A 14137-nucleotide genomic window follows, 5' to 3' on the forward strand; every position below is an offset into this window, starting at 1 on the left:
ATTTTTAAAATAATCATAAAAAATTAATTGTACTAAGAGGAAAAGTAGAATTTTACCTAGCATATTTAAGAAATAGGTTATTTAAAAAAAGAAAGAAAAAAAGGATAAATGGATGAACTAAAATTCACTGAGTCAGGATCTGCTCCTTTTTGAAAAATACATTTATATCTTGATTATTCTTTTTGTTATACCTTGAAACAAGGATCCTGTAAGAGTATTATCTACAATGTGATAGAATTTTAAGAAAAATGAAACACCCTGAAGCACCCTAGGCCTGCTAAAGTATGAAACAAACCTCAAATGGCAGTGTCTGGGTATGTGTGCTGTTTGGTCTACTTGAATACCGGGGTGACTCAAGCCTTTTTTAAAGTTTTTCACTAATTCCTTTCTTTTTAGAATGGCATTAAATGGAGAACTTTAATGGCATAAATATGCATAATGTTAACTTACCTCTTTTAATACCACTATATGAATTGATTCGGTTATCCACTAGCAACACCAGGCCACAGAGGGACGTGGAGTAAAGCGACAGTGCTGTCTGGAGTCGGTGGAGCTTCACACCGCTTCGGTGGCTCCTCTTGTGCTTACAGAAATCCAGCATATCTGCTCTCAGCAACCTCAGGTTATGCATGGTCTTCAACTGGGCTCCTGGGGGTAGGCAACAAGCCCAGAAAGATACTTAGACAGCTGCAGAAAGCCAGCTGGGCAGGAGGCAAATCTCTGTGGCAAGAATCCAGATACATCTGTGCTATGAATAATTAAAATGGGCCTTTTGCAATTTTCTATTTGAATAACTATTAACATTGCATCTTTCTATTTGCAGAGAAATAATACATGAGCTAAAATAGAAAACTTATAGCCAATAAACTATAGGCTTTCTTGGAGCAGAACACAATTTTTAATAAAAAGAACCTGGGTATATTCTACTCACATGCTAGGGATTTTTCTCTTACAGCATTAAAAAAAGTTTCACAGGTTACAATAAATTGTGACTGCAAAAAATTAATATACTTACCTAAGTGAATGGTAAAACTTTCTTCTAACTTTCTCTGTTCCTCATAAATCCTTCCATTTGCTTCAGCGGATTCTCTGAGCTGACTTGGTTGAACTTTAATTTCCTCACTGAAATTGAAAAAATTATTGATATGCTTTTTTTTCTTTTTTGTATGTTTGTCAAAAACGTTTCCTAAAGGAAAGAAAGCTTTACGGTTAAATGAGATGAAACAGCAGAAAGTAGCACTTAATTTATTCCTAAATTTATCCTTTATCCATGGGGACAAGTAAGATCATTAACACAGGTTGTAAAATTCCTACTTATTCTTTCATTTCTTTGGTTATTTCTTTCAGTAAGTGATGCATATTTTTTTAGTCATTACAATATCAATAATATGTCATCATTTAATATTTCTTAGTAGCCTAAGAGAATGATTAAATGAAGTGACTAACATTAACATGTTTAAAATGACATTTTAATATATCCTGTATCAGCCTTAGGGCTGGCGAAACTAGAAAATAAGTGAAGTGATAGAAACGAAAATTAAAAATTAAAATGTCAAATAAATGTCAAATAATAAAAAAAGATGTAGTTCGTTTTGATGTATTCATATCCTCTCTTTTTTTTGTTGTTTTACCATTTCCTGTTTTTTCACCACCAGCAGTCTCCCATTAAAGGACTTCTCTCTTTGCTCTACTCTGCCCTTGCACTGCCGGAAAAGGTTTCCATGGAGGCACCAGAACTGTACAACTGTTCAATTCAAATTTCATGGTGAGCTGAAGATGGTATAAGTCTGAAACAGTCATCCACTCCCCTGACTACATTTTTGGGGTAAATCCAAACAGTCTCATTAGCATCACTGGTTGACTTCATTAGTAAATATGGCAAATTTAAACCCCAAAGTAAATTCATATAAATTTATATTAATAAAATATCCTCATCTTAGGACACAGAAAGCCACAAGACAATGATGTTCCCATGCTAATAGCAAGAAAAGCCCAGATAACCTATAAGATCATAACTTTTCTGGAGCTCATCAGAGATTTGAGGTAACAAGGCAACCAAGAAACTAAATTCTAAAGTGTGACATGCTTTAGAAGGAGAGACAGGACACACAGATAGTTTTCAGTTTGGGCAGAGCACAGTAGAAATAGGTTGCTGTAATGTATGTAAAAGGGTAAGAAAAAAATCAGCTAAAATTTTAACAAATTCTTGAAGGTCAAGTATGGGCTAGCATGTCCATTTAGAACAGCTATGAACTCCAGGCACCAGGGGACTTTGCATATGCTCTTGCAAACTCTTTCCTGTTGGCCTCCACCAGGCGCTTCCAAGAAAACCTTGGGGGCAGGGCAAGAGAAGAGACAGCCCACTCGGTGGCACAGGCAGATGTGCTAAGAGTGCCCCAAGCCCAAGGCCCAGATCTGCTGGACTTAGGCTAAGACTGAAGCTGGACAAAGACCACAGAGACCCGCCTCCCACCCCCGACCAGGAGCCTGGCATCAAGTAACAACAACGTTAGTCTACTGCTGGCGGGTGGGCAGAGCAACAGCACACACGGGGACCTCCTGCTGTGGCACAGGCCCGCAAAGGCTACTGAAAGCTGAGGGTGGAGCAGGATGACTAGAAGCCAAAGCCCCACTCTCAATACAAAGTGGCAGCAGTGCACTGCTGTAGAAAATGAAGCCCATGGTGGACTGAAGAGCAGAAACCAAACACAGCCCGACTGCTGACTAAATTTCCATAACCTTCACGTTAACGGCCTGCTCATTTCTGGGCATAAGTACTACTGACCTCAGTCTCTTCTTTTCTAATACACACAACAGCCAGCATTCAGTTTAAAAAAGAGAGAGAGAAACAGAGAGGGGGAAAGACCCAACAAAGCAAGCAAAAATAAATAAATAAATAACCCACTGTCAAGAGAGAAAGCAATCAACAGAAACAGGCTTAGAGATGACCCAGATACTGGGGCTAAAAGAAAGGGACTTTCAAATAACTATGACTAATATGCTGAAAGATTTAGTGTAAAACAACACACAAGGACAGATAAGGAATTTCGGCAAAGAGGGAAGTACTAGAAATAAAACATGTTATCAGATCGATGATCACAGATGTCAATTCCTTTGACAAGCTCATCAGCCGACCCCCCATCATTTTATGATGCCACCATTACCTGATGTCAAAACCACATGAGGATACTATAAGAAAAACAGCGTTACAGACCAACACATATATAGTGCGTGTATTTATTTACTATTTTATAGTGGATATATTTAAATTTACACATAATATATATGAAATAATACATCATGAGTTACACGTATAAGTTGGAACTATAAAATTTCTAGAAGAAAACATAGGAGAAAATCTTTGTGATCTTGAATTAGGCAATGATAACTGAGGTAAGAAACAAACCATTTAAAAATTGATAAATTGCACTTAATTAAAATGAAGAACTTTGCTCTTCAAAAGAAACCATTAAGAAAATGAAACAACAAGCCACAGGGTGAGAGAAAATATTTGTAAAACACATATCTGATGATAGACCTGTATCCAGAATATATAGAGAACTTTCACAACTCAATAATAATGATGGAAAAAAAAAAAAAGAAGAGGTATGGATAGAAGATCAGCACGTGAAAAAATGTTCAATGTTAGTAGCTGTCCAGGAAATGCAAAGTAAAACCACAATGAGACACCACTACAAAACCTACTAGAACTGCTAGATATCAACACCAGGTGCTGATGAGGGTGAGGAGCCCCTGGGACCCTCCCACAGTGGTGCTGGGAGTGCAAGATGGTACAGCCACTTTGGAGAACCAGCTTCTTATAAAATTAAGCACACCATGGATTTTACTTCCCATGTTTTCCAGCAATCCCACTCCTAGGTATTTACATAAGAAAATTATAAACATATGTCTATAGAAAGACCAGTATGTGAATGTTTATAGCCGCTTTATTTATAATTGCCGAAATACTTTGAATGTCCACCACTGAGTGAATGGATAAACAAAGAATAACAGAGCAATAAAAAGGGAAGAACCACTCATAAATGCAACGACATGAATGAGTCTCAAAAGCGTTATGTCAAGTGAAGGAAGCAAGACACAAACTGCTACATACAGTTTGATTGCATTTATATGACATTCTGTAAAAATCAAAATTACAGGGACAGAAATCAGAGCAGGTTGCCACAAGCTGGGCAAGGGGAAGGGGGGTTAATATAAAGGTATAAAAAGAAAATGCTATGTCTTGATTGCAGTGATGGTTTCATGACTAATTAAGTTTGTCAAAACTCATCAAAATGTAAACCTAAAACAAGTGACTTTTACTTTATGTAATTTATCCTTCAATAGACCTGACTTTAAACAAAAGGGCAAAAACGGACATATACACACTACCAAATGTAAAACAGATAGCCAGTGGGAAGCAGCTGCATAGCACAGGGAGATCAGCTCGGTGCTCTGTGATCACCTAGAGGGGTGGGGTAGGGAGGGTGGGAGAGAGACGCAAGAGGGAGGAGATATGGGGATATATGTGTAGGTATAGCTGATTCACTTTGTTATACAGCAGCAACTAACACACCACTGTAAAGCAATTATACTCCAACAAAGATGTTAAAAAAATAAGTAAACAAATAAATAAATTTTTTAAATGGATCAATCTCATACAGGAGTTCTATACGTAGTTATGTTGAAAACAGGTTTCTGCTCCCCAAGGAAATCTCTATCAAAAAGGAAAGCAAGCTAACCCAGTCACAGTGAAGATACTCTTTCCCAGGAATATTTGGTTTTTAAAGCAGCAGCAGCTAGAGGCCAGTATTTACACAAAGGAATTGATCCTATAGAATGAATTTCTGAAACTAGAGTAGCAAAGCAGGAGATAATTTTTGTAGCAAGGGGCTTTCTTAGCGTCCATAGGTTGATGACTTCCTACTTTTCTGACCACAGTATAGAGTACATATTTCACATTGTGGCTCAATGCACACATGAGTAACGTGCTGATATTTTTTTCCCTAGTCTATTCTACTCAGTTCTGTTCCATTCAATTCCATTCCATTCCACTTTATTGTCATTTTTAAAAGGCCAATTGGAAAGTAGAGGATCCAGCATGGTCCCTGGCAGACTGCAACCAGCAATTTGAGAAACACCATTGGACCTTATAGTACACAGGTGTTCCCAGCCTGTCTGTCGCCTCACCTGTCCCTTTGTATTGTGTTCAGCACTATTTTCACTTGAAATGAGGGGTATATATATGTTAGTGTCCAGGAGGTTATCCCATTTCTAATTATAAAAAATTGTTTAAATATTTCTAAGGTGTTGGCTTGGGGAAAACAACAACACAAATGACAGATTATAATAAGAGATGATACAGACTGTGTCAGGTAAATAGTTTAATGATAATCCATCCATCTGCCTGGTTTACATCCATCCCATCAATATTTATTTATATGCCTGTGTCAAGACCTAGACACTTGACAAAGACCGGGTATACAACAGCAGAAGAACAGACATGGTTTTTGTCTTCAAGGCAAGACAGGTGGGGGAGAATGACATTAGACAAATAAAGGGCAATATCTAAATGTTTATGGCATACACTAGAAGATGCTGGAAATAGGGTTATTATACTGTACTAAATATATTCCCAATCGGATATACTTTAGGATTTGAAAGAAGAAATTCTCAAAGGTGAGTACACAGCCAGGAAAGAACAGGCACTGTCGAGCTCTAGGGCAACCCATGAAACACAATGTATTTAGGCCATAAGGCACCACACAAGTTGTGACTTATGGAAAGTCCTCTAGACTGTTTTGATACCTTGTACATGCTTCTGTTACTGCACACATCATTCTGTACAGTACTGTTTTATTCACAGGTCAGTGTCTCTAGAATATAAGCTAACATGGGCAGTTATCTTTTTTTTTGCTCTTCTGCTTAAAGAGTGCTTGGCATTTAAGGTGCAGTCGACCAGTGTGTATTGCACGGAAAGGAAACCAACTTAAGGAAACAAGAGACAGTGATGGCGGTATTTAGGTATACACACCCACAAGATTTACGGCTAAGTTCTAGCAGGGAAATCACTACTGTAAAACAGCCAGTTACCCGCCCCACCCCACAAATCATCCACATAAAGTCTATAAAATGAAAGGTGTTACAGGAGTATAAATTATCTTGAATTTTCACCGGCAACTTAAAAATATCTACAACTAAAAAAGTCCAGTTTTACAATAAATACAAACTATTACTGACAATGACCTTCATCTAATAAAAACAACACCCGATTAATACCTGAGAGAGCTGTTTTTGGGGTTTTTTAGGTCTTGATGGAGTTTCATCACCCATTCCTGATACTCTTGCTTTTGAATGGCAGTCGACTGTTTTAATTCATTGGACCATTTATTTTCCAAGTCCTAAAAAGAGACAGTACACTGACTAACTACTTCTTTTACAAAAATAAATAAGTGGAAAATGCAATCCAAAAGTCATTACACTTCACTCACCTGCTGGGATTCGAAATGCTGAGCAGCCAGTGAATTTACATCTTGATCTGTCAGTGATTTTCCCAGTTCCTGCATCACTTTTTCCATTTCAGTGCCTTGTCTGAACCATAAATAAAGCAGATCAGATATATTCATCAAATTTTTAATACAACCACTCTGGATTTATTGAACAACCTCTACAAAGTCAAAAGAAAATTTTTGTTTTCTAGGACTATGTCCAGTTAGGGCAACTATATTACCTGGAAGGCACTTTGAAGCCTTGCCAATGGAGATGTGGAAATAATGATGATAATGTCATATAATATCAACAACGTCATTTGTGCAGCTAAATTGGAATCTAAGTTTAGTGCACAAATGAAAGCATTCAAAACCTAGGTGATCTTTCAACGTCCATGGCTAATATTTAAGAGGCTGCAGATTTACACTAAGAAGATACTCTGCAATTCCAGCTTAAATACATTTTCTTTTTATTTGAACATGAGTTAAAGTGACTTCAACCTTCAAAAGGTACTTTATATTATAACCAGAAGCTGCCAGTTAGGTTCTAAGAATCAAGCTGGTATTAAGTCACAGGGTTCCCTTTTTAGAGGAATATGAAATACATTCTGAAGATACATTTTAGTCTTCTTCATTTATCCAAATAAACATGCAGAAATTAAGAATGGTTTTCTCTACGGGAAAAACTAATCAGTGGTGTTAGAAGTTCAGATAATGGTTATTTACGGGGGAAATGGGTGGTGATTGCCGGATGGGCAGGAGGGAGCCTTCTGTAGGGCTGGAAACAATTTCTTGATCTGGGAGATGAGCACATGGGTGCACTTACTTTGTGAAAATGTACGGAGCTGTATACCTATTGTTTATTGCCTTTTCTGTATGTGTATTATATTTTAGTAAGTTCATTAAAATTATCTTCTAATAAAAATGTATTTAAAAAATTTGTTCTGAAACATATTTCAAACAAACTTGTAAACAACGAAACACAGACATGAACTAAAAGGATTTTACTATCATTCTAGTCAATTTAAGTAAATTGCTCTTAAAAGAGAACTTATACTTATTTATAAGAACTGATTAAGATACTTACATGTATATGATAAATGAAACTCATTCATATGTTATACTTCTATACATTTCTATGTATACCTTCTAGTATTAAATATTCAATATCACTTAATTCCTACTTAACTGTAAGTGGGCAGGTGACCCCATTAATTTTTTAATAACTACTAGAGGTCAGGTGAAGGATGTGCTTGCAAGTAAGATTGTTATTTAAAACAGAAATAACTACTAAGCATTAATAAATATAAACTTCGATACAAATATATTAATATTTTATATTACACATGTTCCCTCTAGTGGATAAAGAGTATCATTGCCACTTTTAAGTTTCAAAGAAATATCTTGAATCTGATTTGCTAAAAGAAGCAAATTTCCAGTGAGGAAAAAGAAGACCAATAAATAAAAATTCAACAAATAAAATTTCACGAACATCTATTTCACCCTAAATGTTTTAGAAGTGCAAGTAGTTAATGATACAATATATTTTTTCTATGATTAAGAGCAAAGAAAATTTTATTATTTTTCAGATGAAATACTATCTATTGGCTCAGTGTGTCTGGTGGGGTGATTCTGACAACTTGTATACTATCTCGAACAAACTTAGGGAAGAAGATCATTATACCTATTGATGCTATACTGAGAAAAGTTATTTTAAAGATGTAAAATGGAATTAAAACGAAAGGAGAAATGAGAAAAGGTGTCACTTCTGCTCATGAATTAGATAAATGAATTAAGCACCAAAATTGTGGGTGAACTTCCATCAATGAATTCCAACTCACCATTAGTTATACTGTTCACCTTCGCAAAAAATATTACCTACCTTAAAGGGAACATACCTTATTTTTATTTTTTAAGCTACCAGTTTGGACTTGTGAAAAAGAAACTATAAAACTGTTCTTAAAATAAATGTATTCAGATAACGTTTATACGTTTAGGTGGGAAAAAGCAAAGCCCCATCAAGAAGTCTGGCCAAAGGACATTTCAAAAAATAACGTAAACCAAAACAAACCCCTGATGAAAAACCTTTCCACAACAGAAAATGTATATGAAGTACCAGTAAATGCAGATAATTAGTAAGTTAATTCAGATTCCCCAAAACTGAAGAGTTTTGTGGAATGAGAATCTTCTTCCAATTTAGAAAAAAAACAATTGTAGAATATTGATGGCCAGAGATGAAATTTTCTGGGAGGTGGAGTGAGCAGGCAGCAAAGTCGACCACAGTTTAGAGCAGCTCACCAGCTGAATGAAAGCAGGAGTGATGGCTACTGACATGAACTACAGAGAGCCAGGCTGGGCATTTTCTAATACACCTAGATGGGCAGAATGAGTGCAGTCCCAGAAAACCTGAGATCCAAGGACAGATTCAGAATGAGATGAAGATTATATTATTTGAAGCCCTGGTAGGAAAAATCAAACAGATGTAGTTCAACAGAAGGTAATTCATTATTGTTAGGTAATTATACTCTTACATATTTAAAAAAATCTAATCTCTATTTCATTCTTAAAGTATGTTCACAATATTATTGTCTACATAATAAAGAACTAGAAGAAAATCAAATTTTTGGCTCAGTAAAATGGGGATGATAACAGTAGGATTGTGCTAAGAGATCAAGTGAGACAGGGCATCGGTTATGGACTGCATGTTTGTATCTCCCCAGAATTCATATGTTGAAACCCTAACCCTCAGTGTGATGGTATCCGGAGGTGGGGCCTTTGGGAGGTAAGTAGGTTTAGGTGAGCTCAAGAGGTTGGAGCCATCCTGATGGAATTAGTACCTAGAAGAAGAGGTGATACAGCTGTCTGTCTACGAGCAACACACCAGGAGCCCGCACTGAGGAAACGCCATGTGAGTGACATTAAGAAGGCACGGTCTGCAAGCCAGGCAGCGGGTCCTCAGCAGACACGGAGTCTGCTGGCACCTTGATCTTCGACTACCCAGCCTCCAGACGGTGAGAAATCAATTTCTGTTGTTTAAGCCACCCAGTCTGTGGTATTTTTTTTTCAACAGCAGCCTGAACTAAGACAGCATCCAAAGCACTTTGCACAGTGCCTGGAACAAAGCAGACCTTCAAAAGAGGTGAGCTATTCCTCTTATTAGAACTAAGAATAGATAAGACCACCGTAATTGTTTAGGTAGATCACTGGAGAAGTTCTATAAACCTATGAGGACCTCATCTTCCCAGATGAAATGACAGATTTAAACGCATAAGAAAATTAATTTCTAAGGTTAAAGATTCTTTTTATTCTATTCTTCCATTTTATAACAAAATGAGAACAAGCTGTTCTGCAGCCCATCAACATTTGATGACGTAACATTTAATTATGATAATGCAAGAACTCTGAAATACCTCTCTCGTAATTTTTTCAGCTCCACATCTCTTTCGCCAATCAGTTCTGAGATACTAACAAAGTAATTGTGTTCCAAATTTAGGAGAGTTTCAGAGGCAGGAGAATGGATTAGGTCATGGTACACGTCTGCGAAATCTTCATCCCAGCTGGGCTCCTCGGGTCTTGCATGCTCTAATGTGGTCTACGAGATGAGACACGAACAGTCTTAAATCCTGATGTAGTATTTTTATTTAACATGCTACTAGAGAAGTGCATATATTATGATTCCATTTCTGTACATCAAAGGACAGAAAGACCCTCCATCTATATATGTGTATATAGGTTACATAGGATTATCTGAATATACAAAAAAAATACAGAAAGATGTCAACTAAGTTGTTAATGTGGGTTACCTGGAGGCAGGGGTAAGGGGAAGGCGTTAATGTGGAGGAAGAGATAGGAAGTGCCCACAATAAAAAAAAAAAAAAAAAATGGTGAGTAGGCTGAGATCCCATTTCTGTGAAACCCAAACACGCTCAAAGGGGCTGTTTTGGCAGAGTGGGACTTCTGAAGACCTTTACTTTGTATTCTAAGGTGCTGCATAACAGAATAACTTGCATATATTAATTATATAATCAGAAGAGGCTTTCCATTATTAAAAATATATTGCTACGAAAGGTTCTGTAGGCTATATATTTAGAGAATGAGGTTACCTATGCAATAACACTGACCTTGAAAACCCAGTTCATGCACAGGATTTTATATCAAGATGTACATTTGCAATTTTCTTACTCTGAACTTTGCAAGTATTGTTTTCTTTATAAAATATAAGCATGTTTTAAAGTGCATGAAAACAGTAGCTATCAAAATGATAAAGGGGCTGAGTAAACACCAATAAACAAGAAAAAGAGAAACATGCAGAGAGGCAGAATGGAGATACCCCAAGCACACACACAAATCCATCCAGGGGACAGGTGCCTGTCCCCAGACGTGCGCCATGCCAGCACATCTGACACACACAGTGCTCTCCAGGGGAGGAAACTGGCATGCTGGGAAGTCCCCTGTCAAAGGTCATACAATTTAAAGGCAAAAGTGGAAATATTTTTTCTATTATTGATCTTTGCAGACAGACATCTATAAAAAAGAATCATCTAAATTCTTCCCTTTTCAAAGTGAAAATGTCAAAAACTGGAATCTATGACAGGACTAAGTAATAATTTACCTTAAATAAAACAAATGGATAAATGACAGAAACAGGTATTTTGAACTGGGTCAATAGGGTAAACTTTTCCCCTTGTTTCCTTTCACTTATACTTCGATTGGCTGCCAGATCAGGAGAGAAGAGTTTCAGAAGACCAGCTGAATCTAGAAGGCGGATTTCATCTACCCCATGCCTCTGAAAACCTGAACCCACATTCTCATAACTGCTCTACATCTCTAGACCCCGGCACTGCTCTAGAAATTATAACCAGCCCATGTGACTTAAGCCTTGTTCCAAATTCACATCAGGCTCGGGCTGAAGTTTTGCAGGAAGGAGCCAGGGCCAAATCACAGGGATCTGCCTGGCCCTACGTAACACCAGACATTTGGAAACCCCATGAACCAGGTCTGCTCACTACATAATTTTCAGCATCAATTTAAAACCCAGCCTAGAGTGAGCCTTGTGAATAGGCAGAAGCTACCTACACGAGAAGCACTGAACGGAGTTCTTATTTGACCTAACTCGCGCCATATTCCCTCAGGAGAGGTGACCCTAAAAAGGGGACTGTGACAGCTGAGAGGAATGGGCACTGAGTAAGGGCCTGTGGAGAAACTACTCCACATCCAGGCCCATCTGGACTTCTCTGTCTCCTCCATCACTATACTTTAAAAACAAACAAACAAAATCACAGGAAAAGAGATCAGATTTGCAGTTAACTGAGGCTGGGGATGGGGGAAGGGGAAATTGGATGACTGCAATCAAAAGATGCAAACTTCCAGTTATAATAAGTACTAGGCATGTAATGTACAATGTAATAAATATAATTAACACTGCCTTAGGGTATATATGAAAGTTGTTGGGAGTAAATCCTAAGCGTTCTCCGCACAAAAAAAGTATTTCATTTTCTATTTCTTTAATTTTGTATCTATGTGAGAGGATGGATGTTCACTAAATTCGTGATAATCACTTCGTGACGTGTGTAAATCAAAGCACTATGCTGTATGCCTTAAGCTTACACAATGTCGCACGTCAGCTACATCTCAATAAAGCTGTAAGGAAAGAAATCTTCATCAAAGTTCAGAATATCCTCAAAATTTACAATGTGATCTATTTTTTTACCTCCGCATAAGCTTTGGCCCATGTACTTGCCAGCTGATGTAAATCTACTTCACCTGACTTCACAGCTTCCAGGGCTGCTTCAGCATCTCTGTCATAATCTCTGAGGGATTCTTCTTCGATAAACTGGCTCAGAGCTTCTTTTAAGTCTGTAACAGGGACAACAAATACCATTGTCAGTACACATAAAGAGGGAACATTTTACCTGGCTAAGCATTCCAATGTCAAACTTTATTTTATCACGCTTAACAGAATGTCTAACTAAAATAGTGTCTTAACAGAATGAGACAATGAGAATACCCTTAACCCTTAAGAGAATGTCTAACTAAAATAAAATCAGCTTAGGGGATCATTTAACTAATCTCACAATTATTCTTCTTTACAATCACAGGTTATTGAATGGTCAAAATTCTTAACTCTGATACACAACCCTGATACTAATTTAAAATGTTGGGACTTCCCTGGCCGTCCAGGGGTTAAGCCTTCCAATACAGGGGGTGTGGGTTAATCCCTGGTTGGGGAGCTAAGATCCCACATTACTCACGGCCAAAAAACCAAAACATAAAACAGAAGCAATAATGTAACAAATTCAATAAGACTTTAAAAATGGTCCACATCAAAAAAAAATCTTAAAAAAAATTTTTAAATGTTAATTTCTTAAGCCTGATTCTTTATCTGAAAGTGAGTAGGGAAAAGCACATAAAGACCTCCTACAGATTTAGAGCGGCTAAAGGTTTCTGTATTTAAATGAGTTTCCTATTTAACTTTCAAGGGTATATATTGTTACAGTCTTTGAATCTGAGAGGGAAATTGAGTGATTAGCATATTAAAACTGATTTATTTCAGATGATGTACAATTCCAACTTTAGAGACACTATTCAGAGACTGCTTTGAGGATATGAGAAGACCATAGCTTTCATCTTGGGCACTTGCTCCCTCACTCTCTTAGGTTGCTGGCCCTGGTGGAGGCCAGCTGCAGGTCCTGAGGTGACCCTATGAAGAGGCCCACATGACAAGGCTTGACAACAACCTCACAAGGGATCTTGGAAACAATCCTCTGTCAGTAGAGCCTTCAGATGAGACTGTAGCCCTGACTGATGGTATGGCTGCAACCCCATGAGAAACCCTGAGTCAGAGGCACCCGGCTAGGTTGCACCTGCATCCCTGACACGACAGTAACGGTAAGGACAAGATAATACATATTTGTTGCTTTATGTCACTTAAAAAAAAAAAAAAAGACTGATTGAAGAGCACTGGCATAGAAACCAGGACACCTGGGTTCTGGTCTTGGCTCTGTCATTACATAACTCTGGACCAGAGGTTCTCAGTCGTTACGATGCATCAGAGTTCCCTGAAGAGCTTACTGGAACAGGCTGCTGCACACACTCCCAGAGTTCCTGATTCAAAGGGAATTGGGTGGAGCCTGCCCAATAATCCACATTTCTCACAAGTTCTCAAGTGATACTGTAGCTGCTGATCAGGGAACAATTTTTGAGAATCATTGCGTTGGGCAAATAATTTAACCTTTCTAGGTACCAGTTTCCTTATTTGTACAGTGAGATTGTGCTGGAAAGTTTCTACGTTCCCTTGTAACTTCGACCTTCTATGATCCAACATATTCCCAATTAAAACATTTTCCCTCATCTGTAGACAGAACACAGACCTTTTAACATGGTTTAATACACACTTTATTAATGACTTTATGGAATTAATTTAGGTGAGCAAAGATTATTGAAAGACAGGTACCCCTTCTCTCCCATGACATCTCAGGAATTGAGGACCGAATCATTAAAAGGGCAACGCATTTAGCACATAGCTAGTGACAGCTGACACGCCTTATGAATCCATCCAACTACATTAAGAGGTTAAGAGTTCTAATCCAGACTCTGTAATTTTTCATATTTAATTTAAATTTAATTTTTATACTAAAATGCCTAATAAA

General features: G+C 37.5%; 1 protein-coding gene across 2 annotated transcripts in view; it reads right to left on the reverse strand.

Annotated features, from left to right (window-relative positions):
• Positions 1 to 14137, reverse strand: part of CUNH12orf4 (chromosome unknown C12orf4 homolog) — a 36624-nt gene that overhangs the window by 20407 nt on the left and 2080 nt on the right. The window contains exons 3-8 of one of the 2 annotated variants that reach the window (XM_029204133.1): positions 12199 to 12344; positions 9899 to 10080; positions 6492 to 6591; positions 6280 to 6401; positions 1016 to 1122; positions 451 to 648 (exon numbers count right to left, since the gene is read on the reverse strand). In XM_029204133.1, the coding sequence (XP_029059966.1) occupies positions 451 to 648; positions 1016 to 1122; positions 6280 to 6401; positions 6492 to 6591; positions 9899 to 10080; positions 12199 to 12344 (855 nt within the window). Of the gene's footprint in view, positions 1 to 450; positions 649 to 1015; positions 1123 to 6279; positions 6424 to 6491; positions 6592 to 9898; positions 10081 to 12198; positions 12345 to 14137 lie in introns of those variants that run through there. The other variant, XM_029204134.1, reaches the window with a different exon arrangement.

Source organism: Monodon monoceros, unplaced genomic scaffold, assembly GCF_005190385.1.
Source record: "Monodon monoceros isolate NGI ecotype Baffin Bay Population unplaced genomic scaffold, NGI_Narwhal_1 Super_Scaffold_6, whole genome shotgun sequence".
NCBI classification, from domain to species: domain Eukaryota; kingdom Metazoa; phylum Chordata; class Mammalia; order Artiodactyla; family Monodontidae; genus Monodon; species Monodon monoceros.